The 25,219-nt window shown below is 41.1% G+C and overlaps 1 protein-coding gene across 1 annotated transcript in view; it reads right to left on the bottom strand.

The window, feature by feature from the left end:
• The window catches only part of MLXIP (MLX interacting protein), a 65,300-nt gene that overhangs the window by 27,521 nt on the left and 12,560 nt on the right, over window positions 1-25,219 (bottom strand). Inside the window, exons 2-3 of the mRNA XM_050923914.1 lie at window positions 1,571-1,677; window positions 1,087-1,172 (exon numbers count right to left, since the gene is read on the bottom strand). Coding sequence (XP_050779871.1) covers window positions 1,087-1,172; window positions 1,571-1,677 — 193 coding nt within the window. The remainder of the gene's footprint in view (window positions 1-1,086; window positions 1,173-1,570; window positions 1,678-25,219) is intronic.

The following is a 25,219-nucleotide window of genomic DNA, read 5'->3' as shown; positions in this document are numbered from 1 at the left end:
AAACAAAAACAAAAACCAAACTCCTGGCCTGGAGCAAGTGGGAAAAAAGAAAGTTGCAAGGCAGTATCAACATACACATACATCCAAAAGCTGTGAAGGAATGACACAAAACAATAAAAGCTCAGTAACAACGCTCTGGGAGAAACTTGACTCTTCAAGCCATATGCTGTGCAGTGGTACGCCAATGATAACAAAGGGATCAGAATGTGGGGCTTTAACATGCCACAAGTACTGCAAAACCAGTGCCAACAGGGCAAGTTCACGAGAAATGCGGTAGACTTAATTCCACCATGTCTGATTGGATTGTGTCTCAACCTAAAGGTTAGACTAACTTTGCTTTTAAAAAAGGTCAAATACTAGGACAGTTTCATGTATGCTTTTGCCGTCCATTTCTGCTGCTGCTCCTGCTCTGTAAGTTCAACGGGGGTTTATGCATTTTGAGTCCTATCTAAGGTTATACAGTACATGAGAGAACCACAGTTTGCAATGTCATGGGCCTCCTAGGGCAGGAGCCAGAGGGCTGCAAATAGTTTGCACACAATAAAAGAAAAGGAAAATGCACAGACCTACCTCACCCAATTGCAGTTACAGTTTACATGACAGGGTTAGAAATCACTTGTTAGTTTGTATTCAGATGAGCAAAGAAAATCAAAAAACAATATTGAAAAATCTTTTATAAAGACTCTCAGCTTGATCCTACAAGGTACTCTGCCCTCACCTCCCACTGACTTCAGCAACCTCCAGAAATGGGCTCTTTGAGAGGAAAAGTAAAACAGGCTCTGGGGTGTTGGAATGACAGGCTCTTCAGGCTGCACCTTCATGCTTTAGATTTGTCAAACTGGAGGGCAGTCATGGGCTGCATAGTAGGATTCCAGGGGCTGCAAGTTGCCCTTGGGCTGCACCTTGATCATTCCAATACAGGTAGATTTATAACATCTGGCTCAACAGCAGCCATATAGTATACATGTTGATATTTGTCACTATGGAGAGGACACCAAAGCATGTCAGTGCTACAGAGCCTTCACATCTAAACGGAGGTAGGAGAGATATAGAGATAATCAAATCCACAGCTCAAGTTTTACATACTTCAGGCCGCCGATGTTCCTCTACATCAATAGAGCCATCTAGTGGAGTCACAAAATGGCACACTGGGTTCTTGCGTTTCTCCAGGTCTGAAACAAAAATGTAAATGTGACAGTTGGGTACATGCATGCTATTCAGGGACCCCTTCTCCACCTTGGAGGCAGGATTTTAACAAGGGTCTTCCCAGATTCCCCTCAAACACACCATCGGGGAATAGGTCATTTCAGACTGCACCTGGATTCAAGTGGTGCGATGCCCCAGTGCAGTGTTTGAACACCATGGGGATGGTTTGGTCACGGGGTGGAAATTCAGGATTGTCCTCTACAGGGATTTAGGTCACCAGCAGTTCGCTTGGGTTTTTCCATCGTAAGGTGGCTTGTGTTTCATCTCCTGTCCATTCAGCCCCTTACATGCATGGCCAGATGCAAGACTAGATTCAAACATTTTGTGGTTGTATGCAATCACGTTTACCATAAAAGCAACTTACACTGCATATACCATGCCCTCCAGATGGCATTGTTGAGACGAATTTTATCCCTCCATTGAAGTTTTAAGCCTTTAAAATTCTTCCACTTTGGTGAAACCAACTTCCCACTGAAATAAAAATACCCAAACAAACAGAACAACAGTGACTTTTTTTTTTTAAAGCAAATATAGCGGCTAATAAAAGTGCCAAGCTGACAGTTCTGGAGAAATGAAGCTCAGGCACTGGTAGAGCAAACTTCTTCCATGCACCACCCTGACAACATACCTCAATCCTGGCCTAAAGGTCGAGAGGAGATAGGGAAGTACAGTCTTCACGGCTCTTCTAGTCCTTTTTCTCGCAGCTACTAGCTCTGGGGAGGTATTTTGTGATATGGATGCCTGTCACTCTGGAATTTCATTGAGACCACAACTCATTTCAACCAAACATACTTCTCTTACCTACCACAGTTCCACTAAACTCAACTACATCACCTCCCACCAACTCTGGGAATGAGAACACCCAAGATCATGTGTAAAACCTGGCACTTAGCAGGCTTTTGGTTTTGTCTATCTTGGATGTTGAGGAGCTGTACTGAGACAGTACCCATTCATACTTGCAGCTCCAGACCATCTCCCAGGCAAACAGCATTCAAAAGACAACATGACCATATTAACTATACTCTACTCCAGCACAGATGTTGCCCTTAAACTTTGCAGTGCTGCATTTGATAAACTAGATCTAGTTACAAAAGCAAAAAGTTTAGCGACAACCATACTACTATCAAAGGTGGGGTGCCAACAAAAAAAGCAGCTCATATGTAAAGAGTTTTCTTGGAAATGAGAAAGGATAGAGAAACAGAGATACTGATAATGCTTAGCACTGTTATAAACACTTAATAAACGTTAGCTACCTAACCCTCAGAACACCTCTATGAAGTATTAGTATTAGTATTACGGATGGAGCAGACAAGGTTACATACACTTAGACTTCATCAGTTTCAAGTCATTATTTTTTCACGGTTTTATATTTACACATTTTCCTATTTTTAAGTGTTTCCTGTCCCCTTTTGTTGTGTGTTATCAGAGCTGGGACTACAACTCAGGAATGCTCAACTCCCAGTCCTGTAGCCTTTGCTCTGCAGCGGTGTGCTGTGTGCAACAGCTTCCCCCATATCTCATCACTTCATCAAGTCTTCATTTCCTTTCAAATCTCAGATGAAAACATACTTTTTTTCCTCTTACTTCTGCCTCAATTTTTTCTCTCTCTCTCTTCACTATTCTAACATATCACTCTCCTGTGAGCCTTGACTTTGCCTATAAAATAAGTCTGACTAGAAAAATATGCCAATCCAATATCAATCTCTAGAGTAACATGCGTTTTCAAGAGACAATGATTGCATAGTTTAATAAACTAAATCCTAAATGGCAGAGCTCTCTTATTTAACTTAGCTGTATCCAAAATAGGTCTAATCTCTAATAAAAAGTCACAAGGAGACAGGCATTTTTGCAGTCTATCCAATATAACTATAATGTATTTCTTGTATCCAGTTTAAATCTTCTCCAAAGAGTGATTTAAGACTAGAATTAAGATAGAAAATGTTAACCAATTTATAAAATTTACATTTTATTTACTGTATTTTATAGTGCATTAAAGTCCAGCCAAAGATTTATCAGTTTCTAAAATTCTGGACTGGGTTTTGTATTGTGCATGTGTCTAGAGCCTGGTACAGGAATGTATTATAAAATGAATTTAAAATAAATTAGGCATTGCTGAAGTCAGGTGGATGAATGGAGCAAACAAACTGGAGCACTTGGTGCAGAATAACTCAGTCCAGTTACATGTATAAGATAAGAGGAAGCCTGCATTCCAATGACACACCTTGAAAGTGCTTTGCAAACCATCAATCCTCACACACCCTCTCTAAAGTAAGGAATTTTAGTCATCCACATTTTACAAATGAAGTAAGAGAGAGAGGTTAAATTACACACTCAAGGTCTGTCAGTGGCAGAGTCAGGAATGGCTTGCCAACTACAGAACCAGTTTCTCCTCTCTTGGTTTTCACACCTCAACTGCTAGAACAGGGCCTCATCCTCCCTGATTGAACTGACCTCGTTACACAAATACAGAGTCAGGAATGGAACTCAGATCCCCTGACTTGCAGTTCTGTCTTTTAAACTGGAAGCCCTTGCTCCTTTACATAGTTGGAATTGGTCCTGCTTTGAGCAGGGGGTTGGACTAGATCAGGGGTCGGCAACTTGCGGCATGCGAGCTGATTTACAGTGGCATGCTGCTGTTGGCCTGGGGTCCCCGATGCTGGCCTGGATGGACAGAACCCCGGGCCGGCAGCGGGCTGAGTGGGGCTGGCGGCCGGGACCCTGACTGGCAGGGGCCGGCAGACGGAACCCCAGACTGGCAGTCTGGAGTTCTGTCCTCCGGCCCCACTCAGCCCGCTGCCAATCTGGGGTTCCATCCGCCAGCCCCTGTAAAATGTATTACTGGCATGCGAAACCTTAAATTACAGCGAATAAATGAAGACTTGGCACATCACTTCTGAAAGGTTGCTGACCCCTGGACTAGATGATCTCCTGAGGGCTCTTCCAACTCTGTTCTTCTATGATTCTATGAAAATAACTGAAATTAATCTGAAGGTACAAAGCAAATGTTCCCATTGGAGTTCTCAAGTTCAGGAAAAAAGTTATTTTCTCCATTTGCATTCATGTTGCATCAGGTCTTACATCTATCCTAGGTGGAATTGAAGCATAAATCTCCGGGCATTGAAGCTCAGATTCTAGAGCACTGACCCAACTGCTCAAATAAGATGCAATGAAAAGTAGCTACTGCTTGTCAAACTCACTTTTCAAGCCACAAGAATCTTGCCTATGTTTATAGCTGTGAGAGAAAATGATTTAATTGAGAACTGCCTATACAATTTTCACTTTTGAAAACCAAATTATTTTCAAGTTATAGGAGCAAATATATAGGAGTATATTTTACATTTCTATTCTCTCTTTTACAGGCTCCTACTTTCCTTGTGCTAAAAGCCCTCTCCCCTGCCAAATCCTTTGTTAAAATCCACTTGCTTTGTGAAACTTCTTGAGTGATCTCCTCCTCTGCTTGTTCGTTTATAGCACTGTCTCTGAGTTAGACTGCAAAGACCTTTAGAGAAGGATATTTTCTTTGCAGGGTTTTGTAATAAGATGTACAATATGAAATAAGAATGTTTCTATTCCTTTAATTTAAAATAAGTTAAACAGATGATTGTGACAAAAGGAAAGATCTTTTTGGCTTCCACACAGGATTCAGGAGAATGGTTTTGGTTTGTTTTTAATCTTTGTTTTGTTTGGGGCTGGGCCTATCACCTCAGTTCTCTAGGAGCCAAAACTAACAATACTTCCTCAAACAAAGGCTCATTCAGAGGATCAGATTACAAGAACATTCACATATTGTGTTCCAGAATGAAGAGGCAGGCAAGTGGAACAAAAAAATTCCTGTATCATGTGGATAGGAATTATGATTTCTCTCCTCGGTACAGGAGTCACATGAAGTATCAGAGGGTAGCCGTGTTAGTCTGGATCTGTAAAAGCAGCAAAGAATCCTGTGGCACCTTATAGACTAACAGACGTTTTGGAGCATGAGCTTTCGTGGGTGAATACCCACTTCCTCAGATGCATGTAATGGAAATATCCAGGGGCAGGTATATATATGTGTGCTAGCAAGCAAGCTAGAGATAACGAGGTCAGTTCAATCAGGGAGGATGAGGCCCTGTTCTAGCAGCTGAGGTGTGAAAACCAAGAGTCACATGAAGGTAACACTCACACAGATTCACGTTTACTATCTACAATAACTAGATAGCTAGTCCAAGCCACAACTTTAAAATAAAGCATCAGGGTTGCCCTTTTCTTGACGTTACTCTGTCCATCATCTCATCTGAAAGAGCAGATTCCAAGACAGGGAGGATGTTAACATTACCTACATTCCATAAAACTACGCATGAATCCTTCCTTGTACTGATGCTAAATTCAGCGTACTGTTAAACAACCATCTACCCTGCTGTGCAGCGCATCCCCTTTTAAAGCAATGCTTTGATTTTCAAGAGAGAGATTCCTGAAAAGACAAACATCTTTTTCCAAACCTGTCTCTCTCATAAAAAAAATGAGGTGCAAAATCAGCATTCAAAATATCCCATTACTAGGTTGCAGTCTAGTACCCTAGAAAATACAAGATTTTCTGAACCAACAGCTCATAATTCTATTCAGTCACATCTTATCCCACTACCTGAGGAAATGCATCTCCCCAGTGTACTCTACAAATAAGCTGGAGAGCAAAGATAAAGTAGTGACTTTACAAAACTAGCAAAAAGCCCAGTCTTGTACTTGCCTGAGTAAAAGTCTCCAGGGCCTGGGATTTTGCTCTCATATGAACCACATCTACAGTAAGTGCTTTGCAGGTATAGCTATATTAGCAAAGCATTCCTACTGGGGATACAACTTGTACTGGAACCACTGTACTTTTGCTGGTATAGCTTATTGCAGCCCCCTACCCCATGGCTTATAACAGCCAGAAAGCTGGAAAAGCCTCCTAAGCATTCGAGAGAAATGGTGTCTAATGATTAGATCAGGAGGCTGGTTGTCAGAACTGTTGGGCTCCTACTTCTGCCACTGGCTCCCTGTGACTTGGATAAAGGGAGGTGGAGAGAGGGTAGGACAGAGGTTTGCCCATCAGTAAAATGGAGCTGATCAAGTTTACCAGCCTCATGGAAATCTTATGAGACTTAAATAATTAAAGTTTGTAAAGGGCTGTCAGATGCTCACATGAAAGCAGCTACAGGAGAGCAATATCTTGCCATTATATACAACTTTTTAGATCTCAAAGCATTTTACAAAGGAGGGTAAGTACTAGCCATCCCCATTTTATAGATATGTAAACCAAGGTACAGAGGGGAAAACACAGCTTGCACAAGGCCACAGGTTCTGTGGCAGAGCTTGGAACAGCACCTAAGCCTGCTGACTCCCAGTCCCATGTCACATCCGCTGGACAGGACACTGCTCTACAAACGTTGCTTCCTTTCAACAATGTAATTATGTTTATTCAAGTTTTAAAAGTGAAATATTACTAAGGGAAAACCAGAGTTTGCTTTAGCAAAAACAGGCTTTTTAAGACTACACATTCTATGGCTCTTTCTAAACTTCCCTACCAGACAGCAGAGCTGGGAAGCTTACTTTAATGTTTGTGAAATGCTTTAATCGAGTAGAGGAAGAGTAAAGTATTAAACACCAACACAATCTTTCCCAGTACAAACATTTACCCCAATACATGCATCTATATACCTTCATTTGGCTAATCAAACACTAGAATAGATGTATTTTCATTTTTCTCCCAACTGGTCACAGAATTGTATCCAAAATACAGTCAACTCCTATATATTTGGTAACCAGACACATAGTTTTGCATATTTTCTCCCGGTCTAAATAAAGATACCACGCCTAGTTTTATATAATGTTTCCAGGAACTTGCCAACTAGCCAAACACTCTGCTGTAGAACATATTAAACCCACATGGAGTTTTCCTCAGAGCATCCCATTCCTGCAGTTGTGGTCAATAACCAGAGACATATCAAAAGATAAAACCTAATTTTTGGACCAGCATGTAAGAAATTAAACTCTTATAAGAAATACAAGTCTTTCTATAATATTTGAAAATAAACTCCAATGGAAACTATATATATATTTTTAAACAAACACTCCTGTGCTCTGTTTGCAACCCAAACATTGCAGCCTTGTGCTTGAGCAGAAGACCAAGAAAGCGAGATTAACTAGAAAGCTCACTAGAAACAAATGTGAAACTGACCAGTCTATTTTCACGATCCAAGGTGAAATGTAATAGAGTAAACAAAAAGCATAAATGGTGAAAAGTATGTTAGATTTTTTTTAAATATTCATTTTTATTAATCTAATGTGTCTCTTTGGGGTAGGGGCTGTGTCTTTATAGATTTTGAATACACCTAACACGGTGGGCCTTGGTCCTGATTGGGATCTCTGAGCACTACTGCAACATATTAAATTATATACAAAAAAACTAAACTAAAGATGTTAAGATTGCAAAGACAAGCTTCAGAATTTAGGAAATGCCATTTGCCCCCCTTGCATATATGCATTATGGTACATTATGTCTTTAATTACACAATCACTGTTTTTTCCCACAGGACCCTTCTCATTCATTGCATAAAATGGACGGTACTTAGCTAAATATTGAATAGCTGATAATTTAAGTTTCTTATTGTTGTGTGTGGCTTTAGGCCTTATTCCTACACATTGTTCAAACCCTGCTCTGAAGACAGAATTATTAATTTTCTCCTAGGCTTCTCTATGGCACTCATCACAAGAGTATTTGAGTGCTTCACAAATATTAAATTTATTTTCCCAAGAGCTCTGTGAGATGAGGGCTCATTACTCTTCCCTTTTTACATATGGGGAACGGAGGCACAGTGAGATTAAGGTCAAAAGTTCCAGCTGTTTGGGTGCCAAATTTCAGATGCTTAGAACTTGATTTTCAGACTACTTAGCATTATATAGCACTTTTATGTTCCAAGTACATCAATCGACTTCAGTTGCAGCTGAGAGTACTCTGCATTTCTGCAAATAAAATCCCAGGGTCTCAAGTTGGGCACTCAGAAAATGAGGCACCCATAATTAGTGATCTGTGAAAAATATGTTTCAAGTGACCTGACTAGAAACACAGAACAACCTCTTGGGACGGGCTGGGATAGAATCCAGTTCTCCAGGACAGCATTCAACTGCCTTAATCATTATATTATCTTTTTTTTTCATGTGTTCCCCTGCCTTGTTCATTACACACCTTCCTACGTCTGCAACAAATGAGACTGGGGTCATACAGACAACAACTTCCTTTACAGCACAACCTGATTCATCCCCAGAGCAGGTCCATCCTGTGTACTGAACGAGCCAGGGGATTTGTGGAAAAATTAGCATGCAATCGTGTAATTAGATTACCATAATACATGGGTCTCAAACTCCCGGCCAGCGGGCTATCTGTGGCCCGCGAGCCTCCTCATTACGGCCTGCGAGGCTTCAGCAGTTTTGGGGCGGAGTCTCTTCCTTGGCCCTACCTGCTGCCCCAGGGCACTCTTCCCTCAGGCAGCTTCCTCCTGCACACGCTTGGGCCCAAGAGGGGACACTGAAAGCACAGGACAGTTTCACTGTTCTCAGTTCAGGTGCCCATTCCTGCTCAGCTCCAAGGCAGAGCATGCCCAGTGTGGCTGGAGTCCTTAGGAAATTTAGCTGTTAAAATCTAAGACTCTAGTGAGCATTTACGAACTGCAATTTTTCAAAGGCTTATAAAGTAGTCAAATTTGAGCTGATTTTCTTGGGGTTGGCAAAAGGTACACCTCTGATACAAAAGCACCTCTCTGACAAATTTTGAGTGCCTGCTCCGGAGCCTGGGAGTGCTAGAACTTTGGAAGGAAAAAGGTCACAAAAATTTTTTTAACATGGGCAAAACAATGTGTTTTCCCCTAGCCTCATTCCTGGAAACAGCTGAACCATTCTGGTTGAAACTGTCAAAAATGTAATATAAAATATTTCAGCCTGACTGGCTGAAATTTGGCAAAGTTATAAGTAAGTGAAAACAGTGCCTTATAATGAGAAGTGTTAGACAACCTTAATAATAGGCAGTGCTATCAATCCCACCCAGAATAATTAACAACAACATGTAACATTAGGTATGGAAATTAGGTTTATTTTTAAATGATTTTTTTTTAACCTGACACTGTGGCTTAGGTGTCCCATGTTTTATATGACCCACCCTTGTAACAAAGAAGCACATTATCTTTGTACTTAAAGCAGTAAGTATGAGACCAGCTAACAGTGTGCCAGACAGCTGTTCTCAGTACTGCATTTTGCAAATGACTGCAGCTTGAGGACACATAATTGGAAGTCAATCTGCCTGAGATGTGAAGCACTACCCCACTCCTTACCAAGATCCCCTTCATTCTAGTGCTAGAACTGCACTCAGGGTTAGTCTGGGTCAGGCCAGAGTCACTACTCTGATGTGCCCTAGGACCAGAATGGGAAGGAAGAGAGAATCCAGTCTCTCACACTAGTGACCTGCATCATTTTTGTAAACTACTTGACCCATTCCTGACACAAGTTGGCAAGTCTCTTTGAGGCCTGGTCTACTCTACGTGTTTAAACCAAATTTAGCAGCGTTACACCGAATTAACCCTGCACCCGTCCACACAACGAAGCCCTTTATATTGATATAAAGGGCTCTTTAAACCGATTTCTGTACTCCTCCCCGACGAGGGGAGTAGCGCTGAAATTGGTATTGCCATGTCGGATTAGGGTTAGTGGGCCGCAAATCAACGGTATTGGCCTCCGGGCGATATCCCACAGTGTACCATTGAGCCCGCTCTGGAAAGCAATCTGAACTCAGATGCACTGGCCAAGTTGACAGGAAAAGCCCCGCAAACTTTTGAATTTCATTTCCTGTTTGCCCAGCATGGAGCTCTGATCAGCACGAATGGCAATGCAGTCCCAAATCCAAAAAGAGCTCCAGCATGGACCATATGGGAGATACTGGATCTGATCGCTGTATGGGGAGACAAATCTGTTCTATCAGAGCTCTGTTACAGAAGACGAAATGACAAAGCATTTGAAAAAATCTCCAGGCTATGATACAGAGTCCACAGCACAGTGCTGTGTGACAAGCGTAACGGAAAGCCAAAGAATCAAATGGACGCTCATGGAGGGAGGGAGGGGGGACTGAGGACTCCAGCTATCCCACAGTCACCGCAGTCTCCGAAAAGTATTTGCATTCTTGGCTGAGCTCCCAATGCCTGAAGAGTCAAAAACATTTTCCCAGGTGTTCCAGGGTATATGTTGTCAATTTATACCCTTCCCCCCTCCCCCCCCAAAAGAAAAGGGAAAAAAATCGTTTCTTGACTTTTTTCAATGTCACCCTATGTCTACTGCATGCTGCTAGTAGACGGGGTGCTGCAGCGCTGAACACCAGTATCTTCTTCCTGGTGGCAGATGGTGCAATATGACTGATATCCATCTTCATCATCAGCCCATGAGTGCTCCTGGCTAGCCTCGGTGAGGTCAGCTGGGGGCGCCTAGGTAAAAATGGGAATGACTCCTGGTCATTCCTGGCAGATGGTACGAAACGGTTGGTAACCGTCCTCATCATAGCAACTGGAGGCTGAGCTCCATCAACTCCCCCCCCCAGCTTTCATGTCTAAAGAAAAGATTCTGTACTGCCTGGACTATCATAGCAGTGGGAAGCTGCGCTCCTCTTCCCCCCCCCCCCCCCCGCTTTTAATGTCCTGCCTGGACTATCATAACAGCTGGAGGCTTCCTCCCCCTCATTTTATCTCACTAAAAAGTCAGTGTTTCTTATTTCTGCATTCTTTATTACTTCATCACACAAATGGGGGGCCACTGCCACGGTAGCCTAGGAGGGTTGGGGGAGGAGGGAAGCAACGGGTGGGATTGTTGCAGGGGCACCCCCTATAATGGCATGCAGCTCATCATTTCTGCGGGATCTCTGGGGCTCTGACCCGGAGCAGCTGTGCTCTCTGGTTCTCTAGTTCACTTGCCCCATATTCTAGGCAGGACTGACTCTTTTTAGGCAAAATATAATGAAGGGAATGACCCGGGGAGTCATTCCGATTTTTGTCCATGCACCCCACGGCCGACCTCAGCAAGGCCAGCCAGGAGCACCCATGACAGCAGCAGATGGTACAAAATGATTGATAACTGTCATTGCCAATTTCCAGTTGCAAATGGTGCAAAATGACTGATAACCATCATCTCATCGCCAATTTACAATGACAGACAGTGCAATAGGGATGGTAACCATCTCTGCGACCTTGCAAAGGCAAATGAATGTTGCGTTTGTCAGCAGCATCCAGTACACATATGGTGACAGTGACAAGGCAAAACGGGCTCCATGGTTGCCATGCTATGGCGTCTGCCAGGGCAATCCAGGGAAAAAGGGCGCGAAATGATTGTCTGCCGTTGCTTTCACGGAGGAAGGATTGAGTGACGACATCTACCCAGAATCACCTGTAACACTGTTTTTGCACTGGGATCTCAACCCAGAATTCCAATGTGCGGGGGAGACTGTGGGAACTATGGGATAGCTACGGAATAGCTACTCACAGTGCAATGCTCCGGAAATCGACGCTAGCCTCGGTACATGGACACATACCGCCAAATTAATGTGCTTAGTGTGGCCGCGTGCATTTGACTTTATACAATCAGTTTTACAAAACTGGTTTATCTAAAATCAGAATAATCCCGTAGTGTAGACATATCCTGACAGTGAGAAGTGCTACATTCTGTCTTCCCAGATTATACCTGCAATTCCAGTTCACTATAGTCATCCCTTTACTTCCTGTCCTACATTACTGTGTAATGTTGATATTAAGCAATTATTCTCTCTCTCTCTCTCTCACACACACACACACACACACACACACACACGTGCCTCCATGGTTGCAGCTCAGCTGGGTGAAGCAATCCCTAAATATAGTTTTTGTATCAATATGCAAAACACTTTGGAAAGGGAGGTGGAGATCCGGACACACACTTGTCATCCTTTAAGACTTTAAAATAACCCAAATCTAATCAACCTGGTAACATTATAATCAAGGATTCTGCATTTAGTTTGTTGTCTAATAAAGGGTGCATTTTTGCATTTGATTTTGGTTCCCTAGTCCTCACTTGGGTAAAGCACCTGCTATATACAAAATTCCCAAACAAACTAATTAAAAAAATTCCATCAAAGTAGGGTTAAAGTTGAAAGTATACATCAGTAGCTTAAGGGGGTGTTGTAATTATCCCCAAAGTAGTATAAACTCAGGAATTTCAGACTTAGAGTTACACTTAAAAGAAAGGTAAGAAGTGTATAATTTAGACACCCAAAAGAATCTTAATCCTGCTCTGTAATGACATGTAATAAATATTTTAATCATAATAATATGGTTTAGTGCTTGAGGTATCAGATTAGATGTAGCTGATTTAAAAAAAAATTAAACATTTTTTCCCTCATAGCATAAGTACAAGGCAAAATTAAACTTATGTGAATGCCTTAACCATATATTTTTACTTTAACACATTTTATTCCTTTTAAGAGTAACCTTAACTCTGCATTTCCTGTGTTTATAATTACATCCCTGTAATTATTTTTTAGTCTAAGTTATTTATATATGCTATCCACCATAACGATCTTAACAGATTTTTGTCTCAATTTTCATTTAGGGAGAATATGCCAATTTTTCATAACAGTTGTTAAATCCTGCTTTAATGGAACTGAACCCTAACACCAATTGCCACTTCATAATACTTCCCTGGTCACACCAGCAACTTGAATCTGAAGCTCTGGTAGAGTGAGGGCGGGGAAGAAAGGAGGGGATACACAATAGGATTCTCCCTGCTGCATCATCATCACAAGCTTTATTTTTATCTTCCCTCTGGCCACCCCCTCTTTAAAAATAGCCACCATAATCCCAACACCCTTCCTTCCCCGCTCCATCCTTTCTTTTCGGCTCATCTGCACTCCCTGCCGCTCACGCAAGATTAGAAGCATTTAAGTGAAGCAAAAGAAAATTCTATGTGGCTAATAAAACTGCAGCTGGTTTAGTGTCAGCTCTAGGATCAGTATTATCAAGGTATCTTTCAGAAAAGCAGCTTTGGGAATGGCAGGAGGTTTTCTGTTGATATATTACGTGCTTTGAAGAGTTAATAGAAGGCTCAGAATTCTGCCTCTGTATGCGTATTAAAATCTACTTGGTACTTCCCTGTTTTACCTATTCAACACTGAGATTAATTAATTTTTAGTTCATTTGTATTGGATGGTGTATCTTGCATTCTTTAATGACATTTAAAAACACTAAATGTCTCTAATTTATTTTTTAAAGAGAAAACAACCATACCAATGAACAGCATTTTTAACCATCATCTCTACTAACCATGAAGAGCTGAGTGCTGTTTACCATGCTCAACAGGCTGAGAAATCTGAAACTAGACTTTAAGTCACAGAGGATAATATAACATTTGCAACATGGCAAGCCTAAAAATATACTGTGAGCCTATAGGGATCTCATTCTAGAAGTGGCTTCAGTGTTTTAAAAAGAACATTCAGAGACTCTCCTCACCTCTCCCCTGCTGAACAAAGGTTTTGTAGCATGTCTGCAATCCAAACTATGAAAGACCAGAACATCTAACTTTGTAATGTATTAATAAAAACAATGAAACTGAAGAAATGGAAGGCAAAAAGATAGAAGTTAACCACAGATGTAGTAATGTTAATACAAATTACCAGCAAAAAATGCAGAAGCCTCCATGTAATCCAGAGCTAACAAATAAAACTGAAATGAACAAAAAGAAAATCTATTCTAAAACAAAAAGAACAGGAGTACTTGAGGCACCTTAGAGACTAACAAATTTATTTGTTGAGCATAAGCTTCCATGGGCTACAGCCCACTTCATCGGATGCACAGAATGGAACACATAGTAAGAAGAAACAGACTCCTCTACGCCATACACATCCCATAGTAAAAGTTTCCCTTTAGAATGAAAACAGAAACTTTCACCTCTAGTTCACTAGCTTAAATAAAGCTCAGGTTGATGGCTGCTGAAAGTCACCCTCATCTGAAGGCTCTGTAGTTGCCCCTTTCTGAAATTAATCAGGAATGTATCTATCCAACTCTTACCATACAAATGCTAATGACACAGAAAACACCACTGTATTTGCCATGCCTCTTGTGTTGTCAGCCAAGGATTGAACAGGCCATGGTCCTTCAGGTCCTGGTTGAGATTGGCTGGGGGTCAGGAATCAGTGCGTATGGGAAGCTTGCATGCTGGCTATCTGTGGTGGCCTTGTTCTTTGGGATAAAGGCATCAGCTTGCAGAGCTGGATGGCTCATAAGCACTAAATTTACTTTCATTTTTAAAAAGTGGAGATTTGCCATTTATCAACATCTTTAAAATAAGGGATTTAAAAATAATCGTTAAACTCAGATATTAATGGGAAAGGAGACAAAAATGTTATAAAGTGAGTAGCATAAAAGGGGGGAAGCCTCATATGCAATCCATTTATACAAGCTCAAAGAGCTTTTCCCCGTCAATAGTTTCAGGACAGATTTAATCTATTCAGTGGTGTGTGCCCAAATCTTTGGAAACGTAACAACTCTTACATTGATATACTCTCCACATCTTCAAAGTGCTTTATAAACACTAATCACTCCTCCTACCACCCTCTTTTACAGACCGTAACTTGGCCAAGCCCCCACAATTAGTCAGCGGCAGGGTTGGGTTTAGAACCCGTACCTTCCTCAACCGTTACCCATCTTCATGCTACCAAAATGCTGTTACTGTATGTTCCCATGTTCTGGATGACAAGATCCCCATCTCACCCTCTTTGGCCTCCAGATGCTGATTAGGAATACCAGGAGCAGGAGTAATCTGCGTATGACATACTGGGAACTGGTAGGATAGTGGCCCTAGGCAAAAAAAAAAAAAAAATGCAGACCTAAGACCCTTCCTTGAACACCACTCTCTGACATTTTGGCAAGACAACCTCTTCTGAGTGATCGGGAGCCAGGATTTTTTGATGGATGACTAGTGCAGAGTCCCCTGGCAGAATTTTTTTCTCACTTTTATGAAATATCCTAGCCGTGATGGCACTACCCAGCATAACAGTGAAATGAGGACTTAAAAGCTGTGTCCGTCTGTCTGCAGCTTCCAGTGGGTTAAAACAACAACAAAAGCCTACTCCCACCTTCAATTTCTACTTTGAACAGCTGCATAAAGCCAAGGTCAGAAGCAACGAATATAAACACTCTCAAACATTCTGGAGACTGGCACTAGAGGAGATAAAATAAAGAAAACATTGAAAAGCTATGACAAACACCCTGGACAAGGAGATTATTTTGTAGGTACCATGGTCTCTATTTCTGCAAATGTATAAGAAAGACTTTCACCAAGAAACAACTCAACTCAGAAAATGGGAAGAGTTTATGAAGATAAGAGACAGATAGTAGAGAAGTCTTGCCCAAGTTCTAATTTCATTTGACAGACTCCCTCTGCAACTTTGGATAAGCCACTTCTCCCTGCCTCAGTTTCACCATACATAAAATGGGATCATACTCTAGATGAGATCTTAAACCCAAGAGCCCTGTCTGGTCAACAGGGTCACTAAAGATCCCTGGTGGCTTTTCATAATGGAAGTGGTTTGGCTCTCTGCTTGTACCTCTTTCACTGATGCAGTATGTTGATCACCTAGCTGTCACTCTCTGTCCCAGAGAGGTCCAAGTGACTCCTGTTTGTAAAGTTATTTGGGTTTCTTCAGGATGAAAGGCCCAGTATGAATGCAGTCTTGTTGTTCCTACTTTTACTTACACTCAGCTGGGTTTAAAAAAAAAATCATCACTGACAATCATAGACTGACAAGCTTCAGAATAAATTACAGCCTTGAGGCAGTGGCACATATCACATGCTTGCTGAGTTTCTGCTCTGTAGTAATTGCTCCAAAAATCTCAGATATTGCATTTAGTCTAAAGGCTGCAAGACACAGCACTCTAGACTCCAACTGATTGATTTAAATGTGAGTTAAGGGTGCACAGCAAAATATTCATTTTTTTATCCTTATGATGAAACTGTGCTGGGGTTAGTAAATTGTCAAATCACTTGTGTAAAACTGGCTTAATTATGCACGACATTCCAGTGAGTGAGCAGAGGAAACCCCACAATGCCTCCTTATTGCCTGTGTGTTTCTACACTATAGAATTCTGCATGTCTAATTAACCCATTGCTGCAATACGTAGGCACCAGGCTCTCCTGGACAAGATTTTGAGGACGGTTTCACAGAAAGGTGAAGTTGTGAAGTCTCAGGAGTTGGAGTCATCCTTCTGCCTGGCAGAATGACTGAAAAGAAGCTGAAGTGGTTCTGTCATTCATTATTCACAGCAGGCCAGGCTCTCAGGAACACTTCACAGCAATTAACCTTATCAAGCAGTACTTAATCACACTATAATGTGGAGAGGGTCAGAACTATTTGGTTGTATTGTACTAGCAGTTAAAGAAGCCAGCAATTCACCCGCAGCGAGATCAGTAGAGATATGCTGGAAATATCTAGTTGTGTGACAGCTTCACAAATTGAGTTAAGCCATTCACTCATCTGCTGCTCCAAGGGCATAACTGAGCTGAAGGTCTGAACAGTTCAGAGTAATCCTCCTCTCCAAGCATACATTTCCAAATGGAGCAGGCGTCAAGCCTCCCAGAGTGGTGGTCACCTCCTGATTAAAGTAGGTAACTGTCAGCACTCCTGGGTCATAATTCACTGGGTGACCTTAGGCAAACCACTCCTCTCTGAACCTGTCTTTCCAATTTGCACAATGAGGATAAAATCTAAGCCCCAAAACCTCTATAAAGTGATATCTGTAAAGAACTTGGAAATCCTCAGATGAAACGTGATTATGTATTACTCATTTATCATCAAGGTAAGGACAGTATGGGTGTGTGAAAGACAGCAGGGACACTACTTTCTTTATGATCCTTAGAATCCTGCTCCATATTTTGGGAAGCTGGTTATACCCATGTGACCTACACTGTCACCCTGGAAAGAGGCCAAATCTCTTTTGAAAAGCATGAGCCAGGCCTGTGTAGAATACACCAGGTGCACATCCACTACAAAACCAGAATTTCAAACTGCCTAAAAGCAAACTGCAAAGATTTTTCTGGAGCTCTCCATACTCCATTTGTACAACTGAGTGCTGAAGATAAATTTAATAGCAATAGAACATATGTGGCACTCCTATCACATACCAATGTGCCTCTGAGGAAAATGACTTTACTGGAAACAATAACACTTAAATTGGGTTCATATTTCACCTGTGTGTGTCCTCCCATGGGGTTCAGACTCCATTTCTATGCTCTTTTCAAATAAGTCTAATTGATTTTTATGTGGTAAATAAGTAAAACCTCTATTACTACTGTAGGTCAGGAACTAACTATTTTTGTCCAGGGGAAGAGGGAAAGCAAGAATCCATATGCAAGCGTCTCTTCCTCCATGCAATTTGATTGCATACCTCTTCTTCACATGGGCAATGCCTCAGAACAGTGGGATGTCCAAGTTTCATACATTCTTCTCCCTCTTCCGCAATACAATAGCATACCTTCCAAACCAATGCTGCACCCTCAGGCAGCAAGTAAGGGGGAAAAGCTTCCTCCTAGCCTGAAGCAGCAGCATAGGACTAGAGTGATATCACAGAGTACAGCTGGACAGCAACCCAAACTATACTTATCTACAGCCTTCTAGAACTCGTGTCATCTCTAACATACCCGGCCTGTACTGTCCTGAATAGAATAAATATCCAATATGCATTTTTATCTGAAGTCTCTCATTAGGGAGATGCAACTTTCACATGCCAAAAGGCCAGTCTTTAGTTATTGTAGGGAAAGAGCTGACTGGTTGTTAGAGCACAGGACTGGGAGTAAGGACACTTCTTTTCCCTCCGGCCATCTGCGTCACTGACTCCCTGTGTGATCTCGGATAAGCCAATTTTCTGCGTTTAAGTTTCCTATTTGTAAATCAGGAATGCTCTTACCAACGTCACTGGCTTGTTGGGAGGCGTTTTGGAATCCTAGGATGAAAGACACCAGAAAAATATTCCTCCTGCATATTTATTGACCCCATTGTTTCCATACTCGGTCAGCCAGGGAGTGTGTTGATTTACTGGGTTTCTACTTTGAAGAGGAAGAATGAAGTTCTTCTTAAAGAGCAGCCACTTGTTAACTACACCGTTTCAAATTTACTAGGATGCAGAGGGATTGCAGCAGGATTCTCAGCTATTTCATGCTATCTTTTTAAAAATTACTTGGTGTGATGATCACTCACATAAAGTTTGGTGTGTTTGTGCAGCTCTGAACATTCAAAATAAGTTCAATGTCCTGCCTCAAGATAGAGAGGTTGTTTGATCAAGTGCCTCCTCCCATCCCAACACTGGATACATTTTAATATGCTGATAACATGCTGGTTCTGCAGCAGTCCTCAAGTTTGAAACCGTGTGTGAATTCCCTGAAGTGTTGGATTTGGTACTACCTCTGCAAAAATACAAAACCATCCAACAACAGACAAGTCTCCTTTCCTACTTGTTGCTGGGTCACTTCTCTCTCCACAGTACAAGTGCCTTCCCAATTTAGCCTCTCTCACACAAACTTCTGTTTTGTAAAGAGGAAAAGCAGACAACAGTCATTCCTGTTGCTCTGTTCTGGACTTTCCCCACACTTGGCAGGCTGCCTCCATATTTTCTACTCAAGTTCTCTCATCCTCTCTCCAGACAAACACAATATTTACTGACCAAACCAAAAACTGAACAAACTGGGGTAACTCATGCATGGTCACCAAAAAGCAGCAGTTTGAAACTCCATGTCCTTTATGGAGCATTTGCATGGTACTTGGAAGCAGTTTTCGCATTTTCGCATTCTGTGGATAGCTCTGTTAAGGGCCAGGTAAATGCATCACATCCTGTATTTACACTAGCCAGCTTCCCAGCCCTTAAATGAACACCAGTGCAACTCCACGCCAGTGGTAGCAACAGCAAAAGCTTAGTATAACTAGGACTCTGCTGTTTTTACCACTCTGTTGCCATGCCTATACCACAGCTGAAATAGTGGAGCTGAAACTATGGTGATTTATGACTATGAAGTGTTTGCCAGTTTGGACAAGGCACCACTCCCTGCCCTACCTCCCAACTCGCCAATGATCCCCGCCTTTTGAAAACAACTGCTGCATATTTGGATCCTGTTTGCACTGTAGAAACCACCAATTTGGGGAGTGAGATTCCAGGATTGTTGTTCCCTGACAGCTAAACTAGTTTGGTCTTGCAGCACAGAGGGGATAGAACTGCATGTTCTAAAAGTGTGCTGTAGCTCTGCAATGCCCAAGAATGCAGCACAGTTAAAACATAGTGCGGTCCTATTTGAACTGCAAGATTGAATTTTTTTAACTGTTTCAATGGACTACTCCTTTATAACCAAGTCTCCCAACAAAGAAGCTGCAACAATGGTGTAGCTATATAGAGCCTGTTCCTCTTGTGCTGTAAGCTCTTGTACTGGGAGCTAACAGGCGAGCCTGTGCTCTGATGCGTATTAGTTCCCCAGAAGAAGGCTGACTGCCCTCTTGCTCACCCAGCCCCTCCCCCCCGATTAGATACTTAATGTCAGTTACCCCATTAGTCATTCAGCTCAAAACTGACAAGAAAGGCACAGAAAGGAAATGAGGGAGGATGGAAGACCAGGGTTAGCTAAGCCCAGGCTCATCAAGGTTTCAGAGAGGGGAGACTTTTGCTCCTCTCAGTCCTTGAGGAAAGGTCCGAAAGTACAGGAGACACCATAAATAGCATTGCTGCACAGGCCTGTAAAGGTGTTGGTGGAGAGAACATACATAAATGGCAAGGTGTGGATATAAAATCAATGGAGTCTGAGCAGGTTTCTGTGGTGCAAGAAAGCAGGAATGTGCCCTGCTACAGCCCCCCCCCCCCTTAAAAGATTCTAGCCTCAGGCCTTGGCTACACTAGCGCTTTACAGCGCTGCAACTTTCTCACTCAGGGCTGTGAAAAAAACAGCCCTTTGAGCGCTGCAAGATACAGCACTGTAAAGCGTCAGCGTAAACAGCGCTGCAAGCTAAACCCCATGAGGATGTGCAGCACTGGGAGAGCTCTCTCCCAGCGCTGGCGCTCTGACCACACTCACACTTCAAAGCAAAAATTTCAAGTGCAGCCATACCCTGACTAGGATTGTAGGGAGTTTGCATTGCTATTACCCATGCTTAGAGCTTCTGTTTTTCAGGGTTTATTAGCTTCATTTTTCAGGGTTTATTTTTAGTAATTTCAGAGTTTTATGTAGATGTCCAAAAATCAGGGTTTTGTATATACTATAATGAGTAATCTCTTTGTAATGTTTCTGTCATAAACAGATAGTTAAGGGTTTATGTCTCTTTTACCTGTAAAGGGTTAACAAACAGGGACCCAAACACCTGACCAGAGGACCAATCAGAAAACAAGATACTTTCAAATCTAGGTGGAGGGAAGCCTTTGTTTGTAGTTTTTGGGTTTTGCTTTGTTCTCTCTAGGCTCTGAGAGTGACCACACATACCTACAGGCTCTCTAATCTTCTGTTCCAATTTTGTAAGTACAAAAGTAGAAAGACAGTTTATTCTTTGTAATTGTTTTTCTGTATTTGCAACTGTGTATCTGGCTGGTAGAGTTTTAACGTGTCTTTGGGTGAAAGTATTTTAAATTGTATTTCTGCTGGAGGAAGCTTTCTTTCTATTGTCTATAAGCTGAAAGACCCTGTAACTTTTTACCATCTAAATTGCAGAGATAGACCTTTTTATTTTTTCTTTCTTTTTATTAAAAGTTTTGCTTTTAAGATCCGCCTGATTTTTTTCCCTTTGTTGAGGCTCAAGGGAATTGAGTCTGTACTTAACAGGGAAGGAGAAGGTGGGGGAAGGGTGGAATCCCTTTGTTTTAGATTCACGGAGCTTGAATCTGGATTGCTTCTGGGGGAAGGTATCACTCCTCTCTATGTGGTGATTCAAGGAATTGAATCACGGTGATCTCCTAGTGTACAGGGCGGGAAAGACCTGGGAGGAGGTAAAGAGGGGGGAGGGAATGGTTTATTTCCCTTTGTTGTGAGACTCAAGGAATTTGGGTCTTGGGGTCCCCAGGGAAGGTTTGGGGAGACCAGAGTTTATCAGGTACTCAGAATCCTGATTGGTGGCAGCCTATCAGATCTAAGCTGGTAATTAAGCTTAGAGGACTTTATGCTAGTACCCATATCCTGGACGCTAAGGTCCAGATTTGGGAATTATACTATGACAGTTTCCTAGTGTGCTTTAATGTAGTATTGTTTCAAACAGCACTATGTTAAAGTGCACTAGGGAATCTTCTAGTGCACACTAGCTTGGTCTACACAGACCAATTACTGTGCAACACATCCATGCGCTTTAGAAATCACTCCCCCATAGTCTGCATTACTGTTCTCTGTATACAAGCCCTCAGATACAAAAAACCATTCTGTTGTTTTCCTGTTGTTTACTGGATAAACACATTGCATTTAAAAACATTATTGGGGATGTTTTATCAGTTAAAACCAAAGTCAGAAGCCCTACCTAGGGGGTATTTGTTCCATGGATGCACTGGGGATTTATTCATAGATTTTGAAGTCAGAAGGGCCCATGTGATCATCTAGTCTGACGTCCTGCATAACACAAGCCATAGGATTTACCCAAAATAATCCCTTTGAACTAGAGCATCTCTTTCAAAAAAAGATCTAATCTTGATTTAAAAATTGCAAGAGATGGAGAATCCACCACAACCCTTTGTAAACTGTTTCAACAGACTTCAGGGCTGTCAATCAATGCTAAATTAGTTTATACAGAACACTGTCTTTACTCTTTTTTTTTTTTTTTAACTGTACAAACTATCTAAGAAGATAATGAATTGGTTGGATGAGGCGGCAGGATAGCACCCAGATCCAATAATGGGCACATTAGAAATACAGAAAGATCTTTCCCATTGGCCTCTTCCAGTTTGGAAATTACTATGCAACACCAACCAGGCACAGAGTGTAGGTTTTTCCTTTTCTTCCAAGACTTGCCTTTCTTTTTTGCTCATCACTTGGTGTCTCTCTCTCTCACCAACTCAACATTATTTGTATTTGGAAAAGGAGGCCAGTTTTCAAGAACTAATTCAGATCTTTCAAAACAAATAACACCCCAGCATTGAAAACAAAAGTCTCTCTGTAGAGAAATTACAACATAGCACAGCAAAGGGCCTGAAAAAGGGAGTGGTCACTGGGAACTAGATGATTCTGTCCTAACTCATCCTCCAATCAGGCTAAGCTCTTCTGAAAGTGGTACTTCAAAAAATTTCAAATTTATCAAAAAGTCACTGACAGATGAAAATTTCTGTGCAAGTTGTGCCAGAGGATTGAGTCTAGCTAGGCAAACAGTGAGGGCTGATCCTTTTAACTCACATGAACCCACTTTATTAAATACTAGCAAAATGCAGAGGGTTCTCAGCTATTTTTAGAATTTACTGTACTGTGCAATCTTTATGTTGTTTCATTTCCTTATGGCACTCCAGCTCTTCAGATAGGCAGTACCATAATAACTAGAAGAGGCCTGACCAGATGATCTTGTACCTAGGGTTCTGCATAACCATGCATGGATTGATTCCTACATCTAGCCTCTTGGCATTCAAGGCTTGGAGTGCTGTAAAGGCAATGTGATAGTTACTGTGATCACTAGTCAGGAAGACTCGATTTAATCATGGATTTCTACATAAAAGTGCATTCTTGTTGGCTGTTATAACCTTAATACATATTCTCACAATTCACGAGATAGATGTAGGTTTCATTTTTAGAAGCTACACACTATACATTTTTAAAGTGATTTATTTTGAAAACTTTTCAGATTAGTTTTACTGCTATAACAAAAAATGAATGATTGATTGGTTATTTCATTTACCAAAGGAAATTGAAACAGATAGTTATGAAGTTATTGGGAGGTGAACTATCTCCAATTCAACAAGTTAATCATTAATATTTGGAGGATTTTCTTGCCATGCTCTATTAGGAGGAGAACGGCACCAGACAGACATTTAAATTGTTTTATTTAACTAAAACAACAACGTTATGTATTCTGGATTTTTTCTTCAACAGCAAACATATAATATTTTAACAAAACAAGCATATGAATTTTTGAATTTAGTTAAACATTCAAGTTTTTTAAAATCAGGTTTGTTTTTATTAAAATTGTTTTTAACTAAAATAGTTAAATTAAATTTAAAAACAAAAACACGAAAATTAAAATGACTATATCAGCCAGGTCAACATGAGAAACTTAAAATATTGGCTTCTGCAGCTAACTCTGTTGTCTTCACCTTCATTTTCCTGTTTGTTCATAAATGTGGAAAAGAAAAACAAGCTTTCCTGCTTTTTCAGGTCCCAAGTGATTTCTCAATTTGGAATGAATTAGTCCAAAGGAAGAAAATATTCTTTCTACACCAGCAGAACAAGCTACTGCTGTTAAAAGTGAGATTATCTCTTCAACAGTATCTGAATCCAAGCGCTTAAGTGACTTCCACCAGTTCACTGGTGTAACTTTCTTTAAAACAGCATCAGCAAACATATATTTCTTGAATGATTCTTATTCCCAAACTGGGTCTCTTTTACGGCCTGCTGCCATTATAGGTTTTCCCATTCTATTGAGAGAATGGTACAGTAGATCTCAAATCAATGAAGGCTACACGCAGAAAGATCCCAAGACTTCTGGAATATGCTGCTCAAAACAGTTTCACTTTTGTTTCTACTGCCTGTCCCTCCCTTCTCACTTTTATCTCCAGACTTCTTCTCCTTGTCCAGGTCTATTCTGCCCCCAACAATCTTTTACTGATTGAACTTTTTGAAACTTTGCACTTTTAGAGAGAGGTAAGGGATTGACTCTGTACACAAATTTGCAGAGGGACAATAGGATTGAGGTCTGTTATTTCTCACCTCTACATATTATTTATTTATTTTAAAACATTTCTGCTGTTAACAAGCATGTTATCTTTGGAGACACAAATCCACAGTTTGAGAACTGCAAATCTAAGCATCTCTGACCCAGGCTTCTCAAACTGAGGGTCATGGGTGGAGGGAGGGATAGCTCAGTGGTTTGAGCATTGGCCTGCTAAACCCAGGATTGCGACTTCAATCCTTGAGGGGGCCTCTTAGGGGCAAAATCAGTACTTGGTCCTGCTAGTGAAGGCAGGGAACTAGACTCAATGACCTTTCAAGGTCCCTTCCAGCTCTATGAGATAGGTACATCTCCATATATTATTTATTACATGGGGGGGGTCGCAAGCTGTCAGACTCCACCCCAAACCCCACTTTGCCTCCAGCATTTATAACAGTGTTAAGTATGTAAAAAAGTGTTTTTAATTTATAAGGGGAGTCACACACAGAGGCTTGCTATGTGAAAGGGGTCACCAGTACAAAAGTTTGAGAACTACTGTTCTAGACTGAGCAGAGTCCCATTGGGTAGACAGAAAGATTAATCTAAATAATCTACACAGAAGCTCCTGGACCCCAGTCCCTAATCCATGAACTACTGGAACTCATTTACAAATCTTTTCTTAAACATTACATGAATATATTATCTCATACTATAGAATTAGAATTTATAATCCCTGTTCCATGATGAGATATCTTTGAGCTATAATGTATCTTAATTAAAACCATCTTTAGACAGGTTTTTTCCTCAAAAAGCACTTTATAAAAAAAATCCAATTTAAATAAAAAATCCATATTTTATTTTTTTTTAAATCATTGATTTGTATCCATCTTGAAACAAAGTGACTTCTATATCACTTCCAAAACCAATAACAGCATTATTTTTCTCAAGGGTGAATTTCTTAGGCAAGAACAAGGCTAGTTGGACTCCCTACAAATGAACTCTGATGCTTAACACTGTACAATAACTGTATAAACCCATGAGCTAAATCTAATACTAACAGACCCCATTAATTTCCCATCTAAACAAACAAAAATAAGATGACCCTTCCCATTTCCTGACTCAAGATGAAGAGAAAGCCTTCCCTAG

Source organism: Gopherus flavomarginatus, chromosome 15, assembly GCF_025201925.1.
Source record: "Gopherus flavomarginatus isolate rGopFla2 chromosome 15, rGopFla2.mat.asm, whole genome shotgun sequence".
Classification (NCBI taxonomy): domain Eukaryota; kingdom Metazoa; phylum Chordata; order Testudines; family Testudinidae; genus Gopherus; species Gopherus flavomarginatus.
Note: the sequence above shows the minus strand (reverse complement) of the source record. Positions and strands in the feature narration are given on the sequence as shown.